At 52.7% G+C, this 16,857-nt stretch overlaps 8 protein-coding genes across 8 annotated transcripts; 3 read left to right on the top strand and 5 right to left on the bottom strand.

Moving 5' to 3' along the window:
* Positions 1–353: 353 nt before the first annotated feature.
* Positions 354–3,785, top strand: COCVIDRAFT_16832 (hypothetical protein; the record flags this gene model as incomplete). Its single annotated transcript, XM_014700083.1, has 1 exon — positions 354–3,785. One exon carries the CDS (start codon positions 354–356, stop codon positions 3,783–3,785), a length of 3,432 nt encoding a protein of 1,143 aa, XP_014555569.1.
* A 362-nt stretch (positions 3,786–4,147) lies between these two features.
* Positions 4,148–4,762, bottom strand: COCVIDRAFT_101990 (hypothetical protein; the record flags this gene model as incomplete). The annotated part of the gene is made up of 1 exon (XM_014700096.1): positions 4,148–4,762. The coding sequence occupies one exon, from the start codon at positions 4,760–4,762 to the stop codon at positions 4,148–4,150; it is 615 nt and encodes a 204-aa protein (XP_014555582.1).
* A 772-nt stretch (positions 4,763–5,534) lies between these two features.
* Positions 5,535–5,915, bottom strand: COCVIDRAFT_38623 (hypothetical protein; the record flags this gene model as incomplete). Its single annotated transcript, XM_014700095.1, has 3 exons — positions 5,535–5,662; positions 5,716–5,846; positions 5,908–5,915. The coding sequence occupies 3 exons, from the start codon at positions 5,913–5,915 to the stop codon at positions 5,535–5,537; spliced, it is 267 nt and encodes an 88-aa protein (XP_014555581.1).
* Positions 5,916–6,336: 421 nt separating this feature from the next.
* Positions 6,337–8,958, top strand: COCVIDRAFT_101839 (hypothetical protein; the record flags this gene model as incomplete). Its single annotated transcript, XM_014700094.1, has 6 exons — positions 6,337–6,659; positions 6,799–6,961; positions 7,016–7,146; positions 7,195–7,398; positions 7,448–7,802; positions 7,867–8,958. The coding sequence occupies 6 exons, from the start codon at positions 6,337–6,339 to the stop codon at positions 8,956–8,958; spliced, it is 2,268 nt and encodes a 755-aa protein (XP_014555580.1).
* A 472-nt stretch (positions 8,959–9,430) lies between these two features.
* On the bottom strand, positions 9,431–12,853 carry COCVIDRAFT_16828 (hypothetical protein; the record flags this gene model as incomplete). The annotated part of the gene is made up of 4 exons (XM_014700082.1): positions 9,431–10,432; positions 10,484–11,425; positions 11,472–11,753; positions 11,804–12,853. The coding sequence occupies 4 exons, from the start codon at positions 12,851–12,853 to the stop codon at positions 9,431–9,433; spliced, it is 3,276 nt and encodes a 1,091-aa protein (XP_014555568.1).
* A 757-nt stretch (positions 12,854–13,610) lies between these two features.
* On the bottom strand, positions 13,611–14,824 carry COCVIDRAFT_101887 (hypothetical protein; the record flags this gene model as incomplete). The annotated part of the gene is made up of 4 exons (XM_014700093.1): positions 13,611–13,697; positions 13,754–14,173; positions 14,223–14,417; positions 14,498–14,824. 4 exons carry the CDS (start codon positions 14,822–14,824, stop codon positions 13,611–13,613), a joined length of 1,029 nt encoding a protein of 342 aa, XP_014555579.1.
* A 290-nt stretch (positions 14,825–15,114) lies between these two features.
* On the bottom strand, positions 15,115–15,504 carry COCVIDRAFT_101866 (hypothetical protein; the record flags this gene model as incomplete). Its single annotated transcript, XM_014700092.1, has 1 exon — positions 15,115–15,504. A coding segment is annotated over one exon (390 nt), but the record flags the coding sequence as incomplete, so codon positions are not given.
* A 362-nt stretch (positions 15,505–15,866) lies between these two features.
* On the top strand, positions 15,867–16,607 carry COCVIDRAFT_27480 (hypothetical protein; the record flags this gene model as incomplete). Its single annotated transcript, XM_014700091.1, has 1 exon — positions 15,867–16,607. One exon carries the CDS (start codon positions 15,867–15,869, stop codon positions 16,605–16,607), a length of 741 nt encoding a protein of 246 aa, XP_014555577.1.
* Positions 16,608–16,857: the final 250 nt, after the last annotated feature.

The raw sequence follows: 16,857 nt of genomic DNA, 5'->3' as shown, positions 1-16,857 counted from the left end.
AAGCTCGTTAGCTCGAATAAGAAGGCACCATGGCCATGCCTGCCTTGTTTGTCCTTCTCATCTCCTGTCTCACCTCCTTACCATACCATTCTTCTGTCCATACTCTTTATTTTATCCCTTGTAGTACACTACGCCATATCACGTCACTCAATATTGACGAAATTACTGGTTCATTAGGAATTGACATGTCCCAAACTCACTAACAGCGCTTCTTAAACAACGAAGCGGCCAGGTATCCAATCGAGGATAGGAACTCTGACGGTGAGGGCAAAAGTGGGAAATAGAACGCCATCTGGAAGCGTGTTGCGAGTTATTGGTCGTACGCTCAAGGGTCCGGCGACTCGGAATACGCAATGCAAGAGAAAGAAGAGCCCCTGGCGCAATGCGAAGAGTTGGGGAAAGAGCAGGGCGTGGTCAGCGTACACAACGCAGATACACCAACATGTGAACCTCACTCATCCATCACAACCTCCGTTAGAATGAGCATGGGTGACGCTTCATCGCCCAAACTGGAACCAACCGTGTCCGAGGATTTTATCGCCGTCGAGTCTCCAAGTGCTCCCACGACGTACAAGGTTACACTTGCCATCACTGGAATGACATGCAGCTCCTGTATGTCCGCCATCACGCATGCCGTTCGAGCACACGCATGGGTCCAATCAGTCAACATCAACCTTCTTACAAACAGCGGAGTGGTTGTTTTCACTGGGAAAGCCAAGTGTGACGAGCTTGTAGAGACCATTGAAGACTGTGGCTTCGACGTCGAAGTAGAGGAGTTGGAAGAAGTTCCCAACACGGCGTCAGAAGCAAAACTATCGAAGCAAAAGACGGAGCGTTGGCGGGCGACTTACTTGCTCGGTGGTCTAACGTGTTCGTCGTGTGTCGGCAACGTGACTCGGGCACTAGAACCGCATGCCTGGATCAAGTCGATCGATGTCAATCTAGTTTCAAACAGTGCAACCGTCGTTTTCACAGGCAAGAAGCATCTCTTAGAGATTGAAGGAATCATCGAAGACGTTGGGTATACGGCCACACTCGACCATGTTATCCCAGACGGTACACCAGCAATCGAAGCAATCGAGCGAACAGTTGCGGTACGCATCGACGGTATGTTCTGCGAACATTGCCCGCCGAATATCATACAAGGACTCCTGGAGGAATTTGCAGACAAGCATACATTCGTACTTGAAGACCCCCCTCTATCCCTCGAAAACCCGATCCTACACATTCGATATGTACCGGCTCCCCCTACCTTCACCATCCGACATATCCTCTCCACTATTTCCAACCTAAATCCCGTCTTCGCCCCCTCAATCTTCCATCCGCCTACGATTGAGGAACGCGCACACCAAATGCACGCACAAGAACGCAAACGAATCCTCATCCGCCTCACACTCTGCGTCATCATCGCCATACCCACGTTCGTTTTGGGAATCGTCTTCATGAGCCTAATCAGCCCTAAAAACCCCATACGCAAGTACCTCATGCAACCCATGTGGGCAGGCAACGTCACAAGACTAAGCTGGGCCCTCTTCATTCTCGCAACACCCGTTTATTTCTTTGCAGCAGACACGTTCCACCGGCGCGCAATCAAGGAAGTAAAAGCCCTGTGGCGACCAGGGAGCCGAACACCGATTATCCATCGCTTTACAAGATTCGGAAGCATGAATATGCTCATCTCGCTCGGCACTACAATTGCGTATTTTGCATCGATTGCAGAACTCGGCCTGGCAGCTACGAAAATGTCGCACGGCTCAATGCACGATTCGTATTTCGATGCTGTTGTTTTCCTGACTATGTTCTTGCTCATTGGTCGCTTCTTGGAAGCGTATAGCAAAGCGAAGACGGGGGATGCGGTTACGTCACTGGGGAAACTGCGTCCTAGCGAAGCTATCCTTGTTGATTCTAAACAAGGTGATATAAAAATCGCCACCGATCTACTTGAGATTAGGGATGTGGTGCGGGTCTACCATGGTGCGTCGCCGCCGTTTGACGGCGAGATTGTAGAGGGAAGTTCGAGCTTTGATGAGTCGAGTTTGACGGGGGAGTCCCGCCCGGCGAAGAAAGTGGAGGGTGATATAGTATACTCGGGTACGATGAACAAAGGATCCCCTGTTCAGATTACGATCACGAGTATTGAGGGGACGTCGATGCTGGATCAGATTATCAATGCTGTAAGGGAGGGCCAGTCTCGACGTGCACCTGTTGAAAGGGCAGCAGACGTTATCACTTCGCATTTTGTACCGTTTGTCATTGCCATTGCAATCACCACTTGGCTGGTTTGGCTCATTCTCGGTAAGACGGGAGCTATACCCAGTGACTGGAAGAATGAGGGTGCTGGTGGATGGGAACTCTGGTCTCTTCGATTCGCCATTGCCGTCTTCGTTATCGCCTGTCCCTGCGGTATTGGTCTTGCCGCTCCAACTGCGCTCTTTGTTGGAGGCGGTTTAGCTGCAAAGCACGGTATACTCGTTCGAGGCGGAGGCGAGGCCTTCCAAGAGGCCAGTTCTCTTGACTGTATCGTTTTCGATAAGACGGGTACCCTTACCGAGGGCGGCGATCCATCAGTGACGAACCACCAGTTCTCTGGAGATCAGAAAAGCTCATTGGTACTGGGTATAGTCAAGGCTCTCGAGCAGAATAGCAACCATCCCATCGCACGTGCTCTGGTCTCTTTTTGTAACAGAGAAGACCACATCACGCCAACAGTGGTCGACATCGACGAAGTACCAGGCAAAGGTCTAAAAGGCACTTTCCGAGTCGACGGACAAGATATCACTGCTATCGTAGGCAACGAAGCCTTCATGACCGACCACTCCGTCCCCATCTCCCCCTACTTCACCACCCTCCTCTCAACCTGGAAATCCCGCGGCGACTCCGTCGCCCTCGCAGCCCTCTTCATGCCCTCCTCCTCCTCCCTCCTCCCCTCTCATTCCTCCTCTAGCTCCTCCAGCGAAAATCTCTCAACCGCACTGACCGAAACCCTTCCAACCCCAACCTGGCACCTGGCTTGCACCTTCTCCATCGCCGACGCCCTCCGCCCCGAAGCCCGCAGCGTCATCGCCGCCCTCCATACCCGCGGCATATCCACCTGGATGCTCTCCGGCGATAACCCCATAACCGCCAACGCCGTCGGCGCTCAAGTCGGCATACCGGCTTCCAACATCATCGCGGGCGTGCTACCAGAGCAGAAAGCTCAGAAGATAAAGTATCTCCAGCAGACCCTACGCAAACCACCCAAACGTTCTTATTTCCAAATCCCCTTCATCAGTGCAAACAGAGAAGAAAATAGGAGACAGAAACGCGCAACAATAGCCATGGTAGGCGACGGCATCAACGACGCCCCCGCCCTCTCCACCGCCGATTTATCCATCGCCATCGGCTCAGGTTCAGACATTGCACTGAGCTCCTCGTCTTTCATCCTTATAAACAGTCGTCTCACCACTATACTTACACTCCTGGATCTCTCGCGAGTGGTGTTTCGACGCGTTTATTTTAATTTCGGCTGGGCGCTTGTGTATAATGTGGTGGCTATGCCGATTGCGGCGGGGGTCTTGTATCCGATTACTACCGGTGGTAAGGGGGAGGCGATGGAAATGCATGCTGGGATGGCCATGGGGCATACGGGCGAGAAGCATGTTAAGCTTGATCCGGTCTGGGCTGCTTTGGCTATGGCGTTGAGCAGTGTTAGCGTGGTGTGTAGTTCGTTATTGTTGAAGAGCCGGTTGCCCGGTGTGGGGTTTAGAGTGCGACGTGAAGGTAATGTTGGTGTTGAGACTGGTTGATAAGGTAGTTCAAAAGGGGTGTGGTGTGCTCAATCAAGTTATTCTTAGAAATAATGTAGACTTGAAAATTTATCTGCGTGCTGTTGGATGAAATATCTGGGCTGGAGATGACCTTGGACAAGGTCTATGCAATGAAATTAAGAGACTAAATTAATAGTATCGAGTAATACAACATAGAAAATTAAAATAGCAGTTTATTCCCCCAGCCACTGATGCAGTGATCACAAAGAAAAAGGGGGCCGACCATGTACGCCACTCCATCAGCGAGTATAAACTATTATCACCATCCTGAAGTGACGTCTCCCTTGATTTTTTTCCCTCCAATTTTCCATGCATTTTCAAACCCCCCTAGATCTCATTGTCTACTCCTCCGACCACCGAAGAGGGCTAGCAACAACAGCCTTTGCTCTATTTGTCACAGTTGCAGTTCCCAGATTCTTCCTGCGAAGCTCACCATTATCCCGCAGAGCACCGCCACTATGCTTCTTGTTGGAGATCTGGATCTGCTGCATGAGTTCAGGGGTAATCATGGTAGGCTTGCGTGGCTTGCGGCTCTTTGAGGGCTTAGAAGCAATAGTGGTGTCAGTGCTGCTTGGGGCAACGGATGCCTGGGAGGGTTCCTGGGGACCATTCTTGGATGCGGTATTCTCAGGAACACTTGAGAGGGTTTGGTGGGTAGACTCGGATGCAGTGACTGGGTTGGACTTTGGGGGCACAGCTGAAGACACGTTGCTGTGTAGAACGCGCATTCTGAACTCATCTGCATTGAACCGGGTGGACTCTGTTTTATCGTCGGTGCTGCTGCTTTGAGGCGTGCTGGGTACTGAAGGCACGTCGCTGGCTTTGCTTTTCAAGGAGTCTGTGTCGGCTTGTCGGTTCTTGGTGGCGTACTTGAGGACGTGGAGTAATCGTCGGATAGAAGAAGTACTCTTGTGACTCCTGGAGTCCAAGACTGTAGGTTCGCCCTTGTTGCCCATAGCGATGCTAGTTATGGTGTTGTTTGCAGGCTATTGTTAGAGTTAGTAATGGTTCAATGAATGTTGGAGACCTGGCCATTTTTCTTTCACGTACTGGAATTCGATTCTTTACTTTGTGTACTTGAAGAGATCTGTCACTTTGAGAATGAGAGAGTTGCAAGATGTGGCTTTTAGCATATAAAGGAAATATATAGAGGAGAAAGTGGGCAGAGAACCCCAAAACATCACACCAAAATCTGCCAAACTGCTGTAAGCAAGACGTTCATACCACAGAAAGAAGCTGTGATATCAACGGAAACGTAACCATGATATGAACGTGCGTGACTAAGCGGCCATTATGATAGGGCCAGCATTTTGTTGGTGCCAGAGGATCATGCAGATTGCAAACATACCGGTCCTCCAAGACCAGTTTGCTAGTTGTCCTTGAAAATTTGTGAATGGCGTATGAGAAGAAAAGCAATAGAGCCACAAGGCATTCCATGGTTCTCGCGGAGGAGTTATTCCAGTACACACATGATTGGTCGGTGGAGCGGGTGCAAGGCGGAGCGGAGATCGCTACCGCAACTATCGTCCAGTCATGCTGATCTTGAGTGTGCAATGTTGAACGGTACAAGAGATTCCGCATACGGTGTGCAAGTGGGATACGTGAACGGACAGTCTTGAGCACAGTGCGATTCAAAATGGCGAAAAAGTGGTATTTCCCGAATGATTCCTGTAGCGCCAACCCAATGCATACACGTCTTTTACACCAATATACAGGCAGATGATTATTTTACTTGCGCGCGTCCATGGCCTGCTGAAGGGCTTGGGTGGTAGGCTGAGCGGATCTGTCTAGCGGCTTGTCTGGCACAATGACATCCTCGAACTCGTCCTGGGAGATGGCATTGATGGTGTAGGTGTCTGAAAAAGGTGGGTCAGTACACCAATTAGAGAGGCAGGGAGAGAATGCGCACATATGCCAATGACAAGCGAGCAGATTGCGAAGCCGGTGATGGTGTTCTTTATCAGGTAGGGCGCGCGGGCTCGCAGCAGGGCGGGCGAGGCGCGCATGCGGTCATCGTAGTAGGTTGAGCGGAATGGCTTGCTGTTGGGGCCAATGTTAGCATGCGCGGCAGAAACAATATGAATATAGTGCGCAGACTCACTATCCCATGGCGGCGGTGTTGTGAGGCTCCCAGGCGGATTCTGCGGGGAAAGAAATGGTGGTGAGATGATGCATGGGGCTAGGCGGGCGTCTTGGCGGGCAGGGCGCACATCATCGCAGTCGCAGCGTCAACCCTGCGCCACTCACCTCGCGCTCGTAGCTGTAGTCAACACCATCATCACCCCCGTTCCCATCCACATCCACATACCCATCCCCATCCCCCTTTCCTTCTCTACGCTCTCTACAGCCTCTTTGTAATTGCTAGCATTGTGGGGAATGGGACGCCCTTTGACCGTACACGTCAGGTCTTTGTCGCGCTCTTAGTTTGACTGTTGCGTCGCGCGCGTGAGCAAGCCTCACGACTCCTACAACTCCTACTCCTACTCTTCACTACAAAGCGCGCCGCCAGTGTGTTGCCACCACCATCACCATGACTTCGCAAACGATACAGCAGATGGAGTCGGCCCGGTCGCTCGCGTTAGGCGACGGTAGATACTATCCTACCATTATACCGGGTGTGCTCCCTATCATCGGTTACAGTGAAGACCAGAGCATCGAGATACAGCGCTGGGGTGCCGAGTTTTTGGCAGAGGCCTTTGCATCGCCAGCATGGCCCCAGGAGGCCAAGCAGAGCAGCGCGCCCTCGGTGCTGGCTACCCTCAAGGCCTACCTGGAGAATGTCGATGACAAGAGCGTCATCAAGAGTGCCATCCAGGCGGCCGCGAGCGTGTACCCGCTCGTATACAAACATACGTAAGTAAATCCCCTCCCTCGCATCAGATAGAGCCCCTCGCATGTCAAACATGCCCTGCGCATTCTTGAGGTCCCTTTATGCTCGCATGCTCCTTGACTGTCTTCATGCGAATACGCTCTTATTCTTGCATGTGCCCAGTGTCTCCGACCCCAGCGATTCGCAAAATTGGGGCCTCATGTTTGGCATCAAAGCAAACATTTTGCGACGAATGGACTCGGCCGCCCCTGGCGTGCGTATATGCTGCGTCAAGTTCCTCCAACAAGTCGTCCTGGTACAGACACCAGGCGTGGCAGACCCTAGGGTAGATACTCCTCCAACCCCCCGACGTAGAAACACAAAATCTCATGTCTCGCAGCGCGCCGATCACAACGATATTTCCCTCTCCATTGTGCCCCGCGACCACCCGCTTATACCGTATGCGAGCCTCGAGGCTGAAGGACATGGATTACTGGATAGGCTGCTGGATATCATACATGGGGATCACAGGTTAGATAGACAGTCACAGACTGCCGACATGCATCTAACACAGACCAGTGACGGATTGCTCGTGACTGCCACCTTGAACAGCTTGGGCATGCTGATCCATCGCCGACCAAATGCTGCAAATAAAATCTTGAACAGTGTCTTCAACTTCAATCCCTTGAAGCTTGCCAATTCGCCAATGACGCCTAAGAACAAGGTCATTATCAAGTCGATTGAGCGTACAACAAGGGCACTGCTCGTCAACATTATGAAGAGGTATGTCAACCTCAGGATGTCACGCCATCTCAAGTACTTACCCTTACAGGAACCCCGAGAACCCAATCAATGGACGCATACAACAGTTCCTGGAACGCATGCATCGTGCCCGTGTGGAATTCTTCGAGGAATCTAATCGTAAGCGACCAGCACCCGCTGAGCCGACCGATGGCCTTGATCACGCCAAGAGACAACGACTTGTGGCTGAGCCCCCCAGTCGTACACCCTCTGTTCAGCCTTTGCCGCCTGGTCCAATAAGTTGGCGACAATTATATACGCTCAACTCTGAGGGCAGCACTGCAAACTTTGATGTGCAAAATTTCAAAGATCCTGAGCAACTAGTCAGGATTGTAGTGCCTGTCCTGCAGTCAGTCAACCCACAAAAGCTTGAACAAGCAATCAATGTATGTGGTGGTTTTTGTTTGAGCATACTCTCTGTCAACACATAGCACACTAACATGCATCTAGGCCGTCCGCGCTCGGTATCAGACACTGCGCCAGAATGCTGCGAACCAGCCTATTCAGCCACCAAGCGCTCCTGCTGCAGAAGACGAAGAGGAATACGAGCCCGACTTTGAACCAGAAGATGCGGAACAAATCATGAACAAGCTTGACGGCATCCCATCAAATCCCTTTCCAACCCAACAAGGCCCATCCACTGCTCTAGCACCCTTCAAGCTGCCCGAAGCACCTCCATTATCCGAACAGGATGTCCAGAAGTACGGTGACATGACCGTACATCGCGCCTTCGGCATGCTGAGCAGTGTAGATGAGACACAAAAGAGCAAGGCCACAAAGGGTGGTTTCAACCGTCTAGCAGCAACAGACTACAGCCGCGACGCCTGGGTCACCATCCTCTCCCGCCTCGCCACACGCGCAAGCGCCGGTCTCGACGACCCCACCGATGGCATCAAAGACGAGTACGCCGTGAAAAGCACCACCCGTAGCAGCAGCAACCCCAAAATCAGCGACTCCATCCGCGACTCCCTCTACCAATACATCCTCTACGACTGGAAACGCCGCATCGACGTCGCAATCTCCTGGCTCAACGAGGAATGGTACAACGACATGATCCTCACCCAATCCGCCGAGTCCCCTTTACCAAACGGTACTGTAAACGGCATTTCGCCCTCCAAACCGCCGCGCGGAAACTACCACCGCTGCGCCCTCCGCCTCATCGACGGTATTCTGCCCTACATCGAGCACACGGATAAAATCCTTCTGCGTTTCCTCTCCGAAATCCCCTCAATAGATTACACCCTCCTTGTTCGCCTCAAGAAAATGGCAGAGGACCCAGAGCGCATCGATCTCGCATGTAACGCTCTACACTACCTGTACATGTTTCGGCCCCCAGTCCGCAAGATCGTCGTTGATGTCCTCGCGGAGATGTGGGCGGAGAATGAGAGGGCCAAGCCGAGTGCACGCAAGCTGCTGCTTAGATGGAGGCCCGAGGTCCTGGGTAGTGAGATGGCGGGGAATAACACGACGCAGTTGGTAGTTAAAAGTGAGGGGGGTGTGGAGAGTGCTGCGGGTAAAGTGGAAGTCGGGGCTGCGTCGTGAAACATGTTGGCTCTCCTACTAGCTATCTTCTTTTTTTTTCTCACATTCTTGCATGGGGAGGATGTGCCGTTACCCCCTTTCCGCCTTTTTTTTTCCACGGTGTTCTTTACTCACCAGTTGTATATCTATTCCCCTTCCCCACAAACCCCCCCAGATTACAAGCCGTTTTGCCACATGTGCAAGCGCTAAAGAGGGCACAGCACTCGAGAGCGTTTCTCCAAGGTTGGAACAAAGGGGGCATATGCAGTTTTTGTAGATGATGAAAAGGGCTTACATGTACAACAAATATGAATGCAAGGCAAAGCAGATCGAATTTAGATCAAATGAGATTGAACGCCATCCTCCTTGTCTTTTTCCATTTCTCCATCTTTTGATCCAAGTGTTCTACTATGAAATAACTGGAATCTTCATTGAGTGCACTTGTGCTTTCTCATCATACACATCTCTCCATCACACACACACAGACATCCACCTACTCAATCTTCATCTTCTCAAACTGCGCAATACTCGCCTCCCAGTTCTTCGCCTCCAACTCGGCAGCCTTGAGCTTCTCCCTCTCCTGCTCCTTGACCACATCGCTGACCTTCTCCTCCCAGTCGTTGTCCATAATCTTCTTTTGGCGCGTAATCGTCTCGTTGGCTTTTGTGAGGCGATCCTGGGCCTTTGTGATTTCCTTGTCGAGCTCAATGCGGCCCTTGACGTCGAGGTACGCGGTCGCTGATGTGCCGATTGTGTACACGGCGCAGCCAGAGGGCGCGGTCTCGGAAGGTGACAAAATCTTAATCTCAGATACGGTCTTGCCTGCCAGAGATCGGATTGAAGGGAGAGATGTTGGAGAAGAGAGGATAGAGTGTGTGCTATCGTCGAGGGCTTGGATATATGTGGATGCATTATCCTTGATGCCGTACTCTGCGGTCATAGAACGAAGGCCCTTCGCGCTGTCTACGAGAAGCTCGTATTCGGCATTTGCGGTCTCATCTTCCAACTCTTGCGAGTATTGTGGGAAAGGTGCGATGCAGATGGAAGGTGTCTTGTCGCCTTGCCTTCTGGGCAGTCGCTGCCAGAGCTCCTCCGTGAGGAAGGGCATGAATGGGTGAATCATGTTGAGACCACCCTCAATGGCAGTGTAAAGCGTCTGCTTGGCACTTTCCTTTTGCTCTTCGCTTCCCTCGTCGAAGATGGCCTTACTGTTCTCGATATATGTATCGCAGAGGTAGACGTAGAAGTACTTGTAGGCAACCTGGGTGGCAAGACTGAACTCGCGCGCCTCCAGGTGGTCGTTGATCTTCTTGGCAGCGGCATTGAGATTGTGGAGGATATAGCGCTCAGGCAGAGACTCCTTTCCGCTCTTTCCAACCTTCTCCTGCGGTTTGAAGGATTCTCCCAAGCGTCCAATGACATATTTGGTGGCCTGGTAGATCTTGTTACAGAATCTCCTGTATCCGTGAATGACATTGACGTCAAACGAAATGTCCTAGAAAGACGTCAGTATTACATCTAATAAGAAATGACAGGACAAACTTACTCCACCACCAGTGGTGTATCCGACAAGTGCCATACGGAGCGCATCAGCACCACATTCGGGGATACCCTGAGGGAAGGCGGTCTTCTGGTACTTCTCGGCCTTGGTCAACTCCTTGGGATCCAGGTTACCGGCGCGGAGCTGGTCATGGAGCTTCTGAAGGGTGATACCATCCATGATATCTACAGGGTCCACAACGTTACCGAGAGACTTTGACATTTTCCTGCCTTCAGAGTCACGGATAAGAGAGTGGCAGTAGACCTCCTTGAAAGGAACCTTTCCAGTCAAGTAGAGGGATAGGAAAATCATCCTGGCAACCCAGAAGAAGAGAATGTCCCAGCCTGTCTCAAGGACAGAGGTGGGGAAGAGCTTCTCAAGGTCGGCAGTCTGGTTTGGCCAACCCAGAGTGGAGAATGGCCACAGACCAGAGGAGAACCATGTGTCGAGCACGTCCTCGTCTCGCGACAATGTGAATTTCTTTCCGGGGAACTTCTTCTCAGCCTTGGCTCTTGCCTCTTCCTCTGTACGACCAGTAATCCAGAGCTCGTCTTCGTTGCGGTCACCCTCGGTGCCTTCCATTTGGACGAAATAGGCTGGTATTTGGTGGCCCCACCAGAGTTGACGCGACAAGCACCAGTCCTGAACGTTGTTCATCCAGTGCATGTAGATCTTCTCGGAAGTGACTGGCCGAATCTTGATGTCACCCTTCTCGACGGCTTCGATGGCAGGCTTGGCTAGGCTTTCCATCTTCATCCACCATTGTGGCTTCATGATGGGCTCAATGACGTCGCCAGATCTTGAGCAGATGGGCACCTTCATCGGGTTTGGCTCGGTCTTGACGAACAGACCCTCCTTCTTGAGTGCGTCTACAACGGTGTAACGAACATCGAAGCGCTTCTCGCCCTCGAAACGACCGGCATTCTTGTTCATTGTTCCGTTGTCATTCTGTAGATGTTAGTTTTTTTTTCTTTTTTTTCAGGAGAAGACATACCAGAATGTTGATGAACTCAAGGTTGTGCTTCTTTCCTAGGTTGAAATCGTTGGGGTCGTGTGCTGGTGTCAGCTTGACGGCTCCAGTACCGAACTCGGGGTCGACATATTCGTCTGCAACAATGGGCATGAGACGGTCGATGAAGGGGTGTTTGGCCTTCTTTCCAACGAGGTGCTTGTAACGGTCGTCCTTGGGGTGGACGGCGATACCCGAGTCACCAAGCATGGTTTCAGGACGTGTGGTAGCAATCTCGATGAATTGGTCGGTACCATCAATAGCGTACTATAGAAGTTATTAGTACAGTTTTCGAGATTAGACTCTGCTCGACATACCTTGAAGTGTGTAAGGACACCGAACTCGACCATTCTCTCGTACCCTGGAACAGACAGCTTGGTCGGGCCAGCCAGATCCTTGTTATCGACTTCAAGAGCACTCAAAGCCGTGTTCAAGGCTGTACACCAGTTGACCAGTCTGTTGCTTCGGTAGATCAGACCGTCTTCGTGGAGGCGAACAAATGTCTCTGTGACTGCTTTTGACAGATTTTCATCCATGGTGAAGGCCTCGCGTGTCCAGTCAAAAGAACCACCCATTCGGCGCAGGGTGTTGGTCAGATGTTGGTGGTATTCTTCCTTCCACTCCATGGTCCTCTCGAGGAACTTTTGGCGACCCAGGTCATATCGGGTCTTGTTCTCCCTTCGCTTTAACATCTTCTCGACAACGGACTGTGTAGCAATACCAGCGTGATCGCAACCAGGAAGATACAGCGTAGTGTAGCCTCTCATCCGGTGCCATCTGATTAAGACATCTTGAAGACTCGTTGCGAGCGCATGTCCACAGTGTAGCTTGCCGGTGACGTTGGGTGGTGGGATGGGAATGACAAAGTGACCAGGGGACTTGACATTGCCATCCTCTGCGAACTGAGGCTTGAAGAAGCCTTGAGCGTCCCACCAAGCATCCCATGCAGATTCAACAACCTTGGGAATGTATGCCTTTGTGTATGGACCGTCCAGGCTCTGAAGACGCTTCTTCTCGCCCTTGGGTGTCTGCTCAACGTACTCGGGCAGTTGCTCCTCCTCTTTGCCCTTCTTCTTCTTCTCCTTTGCCGGAGCATCCTTGACGGCGCCAGCAGCGGCAGCCTTCTTGGCCTTGAACTTTGCGTCCTTTTCGGCCTTTTTCCTCTCCTTCTCCAGCTCCTTGGCAGTCTTCTCCTTCTTCTCTACGCCCTTTTCGTTCTCGCGACCAGGCGCATGTTGGCCAGTGGCTTCGGTTTCAGCGGCGCCGAGAATGTCTTTTTTGGCTTCTCCGCTCAGCTCGGGTGGCGGGGCGGTGTTGGGCGCCGTTTTATCACCCGTGGTGTTGTGAGAGGACGCATTGAGCGCCATGGTTGGGGTCGAGTAGTGGTGGTGCAGTATGAGCACGCGCCCAGCGTGAGCCGAAAAGTGAGGATGGAGGGCAGTATAGATTCGCGATGGCAACTGTAGTCTGTGCCTGGAGGAATTGGTATGTGTGAGGGATTGTCTGCAAGCAGCGCGCAGTGTAGTGGGCGCGGGGCGGGGCAACATTAACAAAATAGTGACTGGGTGTGAGTCTTCAAAGTCCGGCGTGCGTCACCCCCACATTGAGTCCGAGCGTCTGATCTGACCCCGCCTACTCATCTGGGTGAACTCTCAGGGAACTGTTCAGCCGTTGATGAATTGCCCACGAAAATGCCTTGGCCGTAATAAAATTGACACTGTCAAGTTGTTTGAAGCAATCACTAGTTGAAGTCCACATCATAATACCATATTCATTGATAACATTCGAGAAAGAGGACTCACTCCATTGGACATTTGTACAAGCCCACTAACACCTTGGCTATGCATTATTCTGACCGTCAGCCCTAGAGCGTTGGTCGCAAAAATACGCCTGCGCTGGGCCGTTTCCGTTCTCTCATGGCCTATCCAAGAACAGTACCCCCGTCTTTTGTCCTGCATATATATCACTCCGTTGTTCATGCCCCGTGTGCACGCCGGCACGCCTGATAGTCCGCCACGTTCAGAGCGTGACTGAAAGTAGAATGCTCTGATTTGAGTAAAGAGTTGGGCGCCTGTGCTTTTATGCCATTACATAACATCTAATCACGTGAATTGGGTATCTCAATCATGCTGCGGTGCTGTTCTGCTGCGCAGCTTGTCGGACAGGAGCAAAGTAAGGATGCGACATGGCCTCTTGGGCAGTAAGTCGTTCCTGATACATGGGTTAGGAGGGAAGCGCTGCAAGGCGTAGGTGCTGACTGGGCTTACCTGGTGGTCATATCGTAGCAACTTGTCAAGGAAGTCAATAGCGTCGTTGCTGACAAAGCGCTGGTTCTCGGCATTGATAAACGAGTGCCAGGGCTTCTTGGGATATCGACTGAGTATGTCGTCGTACTGGGCATCCAGTTCAATGTCGTACTTGTCGAGGTAGTCGAAGAGGTCCTCAGTGCCAAGGACCTTTGCAATTTTGACCAGCTGGTCCGAGTTGCTGTTGCCGTGGAAAAAGGGTTCGCGCCTGAAAATCATCGAGGCAAACATGGCGCCCAGCGACCACATGTCGAGCGAGTAGTCGTACTCTTGGAAGTCGACTAGCAGCTCGGGACCCTTGAAGTAACGCGACGCAACGCGGACGTTGTACTCTGTTCCTGCATGGTAGAACTCGGCCAGACCCCAATCAATCAGGCGCAACTAAGCTCGGGTTAGCAGCAGTGCGCGTGCGCCAGTTTACAATGCGCACCTTTCGCTTCTCGTGGTCAATCATGACGTTGTGAGGCTTGACATCGCGGTGCATGATGCCCTTGCTGTGGCAGAAGTCGAGGGCCTTGAGCAGCTCGAAGATGTAGAAGCGCACATCAAAGTCCTGGAACTTGGGGTACAGACTGCGGAAGTCGGTGTTGTTGACATATTCGAATATGAGCGAAGGGGTTTTGCTCTATGCGTCGCGTGTTAGCAGCAGCAGCAGTAGCGGCAGTGATAGCCAGGCGCCAAGCCCAGGTCAAAATCGGCACGCACCTGGTTATCGCGCACCACGTCGAGCAGCGAGACAATGTTGGGGCCGCCCGACAGATTTTGCAGAATCTTGATTTCACGCTTGATCTTCTTCTTCTTGACGGGCTTGAGGACCTTGATGACGCATTTCTGGTAGTTGACAACGTTGATGCCCTCAAAGACCTCGGAGTACTTTCCGCGGCCAATCTTGCGGACGACCTCGTAGTTTTCCAGCACGCCCCACGAGATGTTGACCGAGTCGTAGTCCCAGTAGGAGCGGGGCATGTTTGCGTTGACATCGGCATAGACGCGGGCGATGCTCGTGGCGCCGCTCGAGTTGTTGAGCGCCATGGTGGCAGCGAAGGGGGTGTGGGCAGGCGGGGGCGGGGGGTCGCGTGGTGGTGGTGACGGAGGTGGTGGTGTTTGTGCTGGAGTTGGAGTTGGAGTTGGTGCGAGTGGGGGCAGAGGGCGGAGGCTGGCGGGACCACACAGCAGCGGCGGCAGGCAGAGGACCAGGGCGAGGCCGGTAGCAGCAGCAACAGCAAGCACAGCGACGGCGCCCTGTGTCTTTGTCCAGTGCAGCAGCCCAAAGAGGCGGTGACGATGGGCACGGCACTCGTGCTGTGGCTGGGGCTGTGGCTGGGGCGGCCGGGCGTGTGGCGGTGGTGAGGCTGGTGAGGGCTCGCTCGGTGCCGTGTCGACGTCGAGGAGCTGCTGGGGGCGGTAGTGGTGGTGATGGGCGAGATGGTGGTCGCAGTCCTGGCCGAGGGTGGCTTGTGTGTGTGTGCGTTAGACCAGCTCAGTGCAGTTCCGTTCAGCAAAGCATTCCAGAGCCAAGCTTCGGCACCAAATGCTAGGGGGGGGGGGTTTTGATGCGAACTGCTCGCTCCGAGAGGCCAGCCAGCCCGGTGACGATCGTTGCTTTCCGCCGCCTTGGTGGACTTACCTATTTTGCTCTTCCGCAGCCTTACCGCGCTCTCTCCCACGCCCTCTCCCACTCCCACCACTCGTTCTGTGCCCGCCGACGCCATTGAGGAAAATGTTCCACGATCTGCACGTGCCCTGGTCTGGCGCGACACCGGGACTGCAGCGGACAATCGCTTTTCTCGACGAATGTGAGCTACCGGGCAACTTTTGGGCGTCGTAGTGATGCAATGCAGCGAGCGCCGGGCTGATGCAATGCAGTAGGATACGATGTCGTTGCTCTCACGCACACATATACTGGGAGACTCCCCACTGATATAGTAGGTACCACCCACGCTGCCGGTCCAGTTGTGGCTTCCACTTTCCAGTTTCACTTGCGCCTGCGCCTGCGACGCCACGCTGATCAATGCCCTTTCACCACCAGACTCCCCCCGTACCCACCAGCCTGCCTTTCCCCGTCCCTGCCCGGATGCGCATCCTGCGCCGCTGTAACATCTTCCTCACTGACTCGGCTTCCAATTTCCGCATCCCCCAGCTGCAGCAGCATTATGACTTGGTTGCTGCCCGGCCCACCGACGAGCGCACCCTGCAGCAGGCATGCCAGAGCCTCGACGTCGATATCATATCCCTCGACCTCACCACCCGCTTCGAAACACACTTCAAGTTTCCTATGCTCGGCACCGCTATAGCACGAGGAATCAAGATTGAGATTTGCTATAGCCAAGGCATAATATCAAACGATCCGGCTGCAAAGCGCAATGTCATTAGCAACGCCGTCCAGCTCATTCGCGTCACCAGAGGCCGCGGTCTGATATTCAGCTCCGAAGCAAACAACGCCCTGGGCATACGAGCACCCAGCGACATCATCAACCTCGCTTCCGTATGGGGGCTCGGCACAGAAAAGGGCAAAGACGGCCTCACCAAGGAGCCACGAAGCGTCGTTGAGTTTGCCCGCCTGAAACGACAGAGCTTCAAAGGCATAGTCGACATTGTCCACGGCGGCGACAAGTCAGCGCAAGAGACAAAAGACAAGGCATCACAAAAGGTAAAAGCAAATAAAAACCAAAACGGCAAGCGACCAGGCGACACGTTGGACTCCACCCCCACGCACGAGACAAAAGCCGAAAAGCCCATCTCCAAGCGCCAGCAAGCAAAAAACAAAAAGGCAAAAGTCCAGGATGCAGGCCAGGAACAGCAACAGGCTGCATAATCTCAAAAAGTGTTTTGCTTTACGGCCAAAAGAAAAGATACCCAAATAGACGCTCGCAAACAGCAAGCAAATAATCACTCTTCTTGTACAAATTATATATTTCACCTTTTTTTTCTCCATAAATTAAAAACTCAACTGTGTCACAGCAAAGTAGGGGGGCCACCCGTACTCAGTGTGCCCCTACTAAACCAATTATATGTATATACATGTACCATAAGAACCAGAACCCCCCCCCCTCTCACGTACACTT

This window comes from Bipolaris victoriae (genome assembly GCF_000527765.1).
Source record: "Bipolaris victoriae FI3 unplaced genomic scaffold scaffold_53, whole genome shotgun sequence".
Classification (NCBI taxonomy): domain Eukaryota; kingdom Fungi; phylum Ascomycota; class Dothideomycetes; order Pleosporales; family Pleosporaceae; genus Bipolaris; species Bipolaris victoriae.
This window is presented reverse-complemented; position numbering and strand designations above follow the sequence as displayed.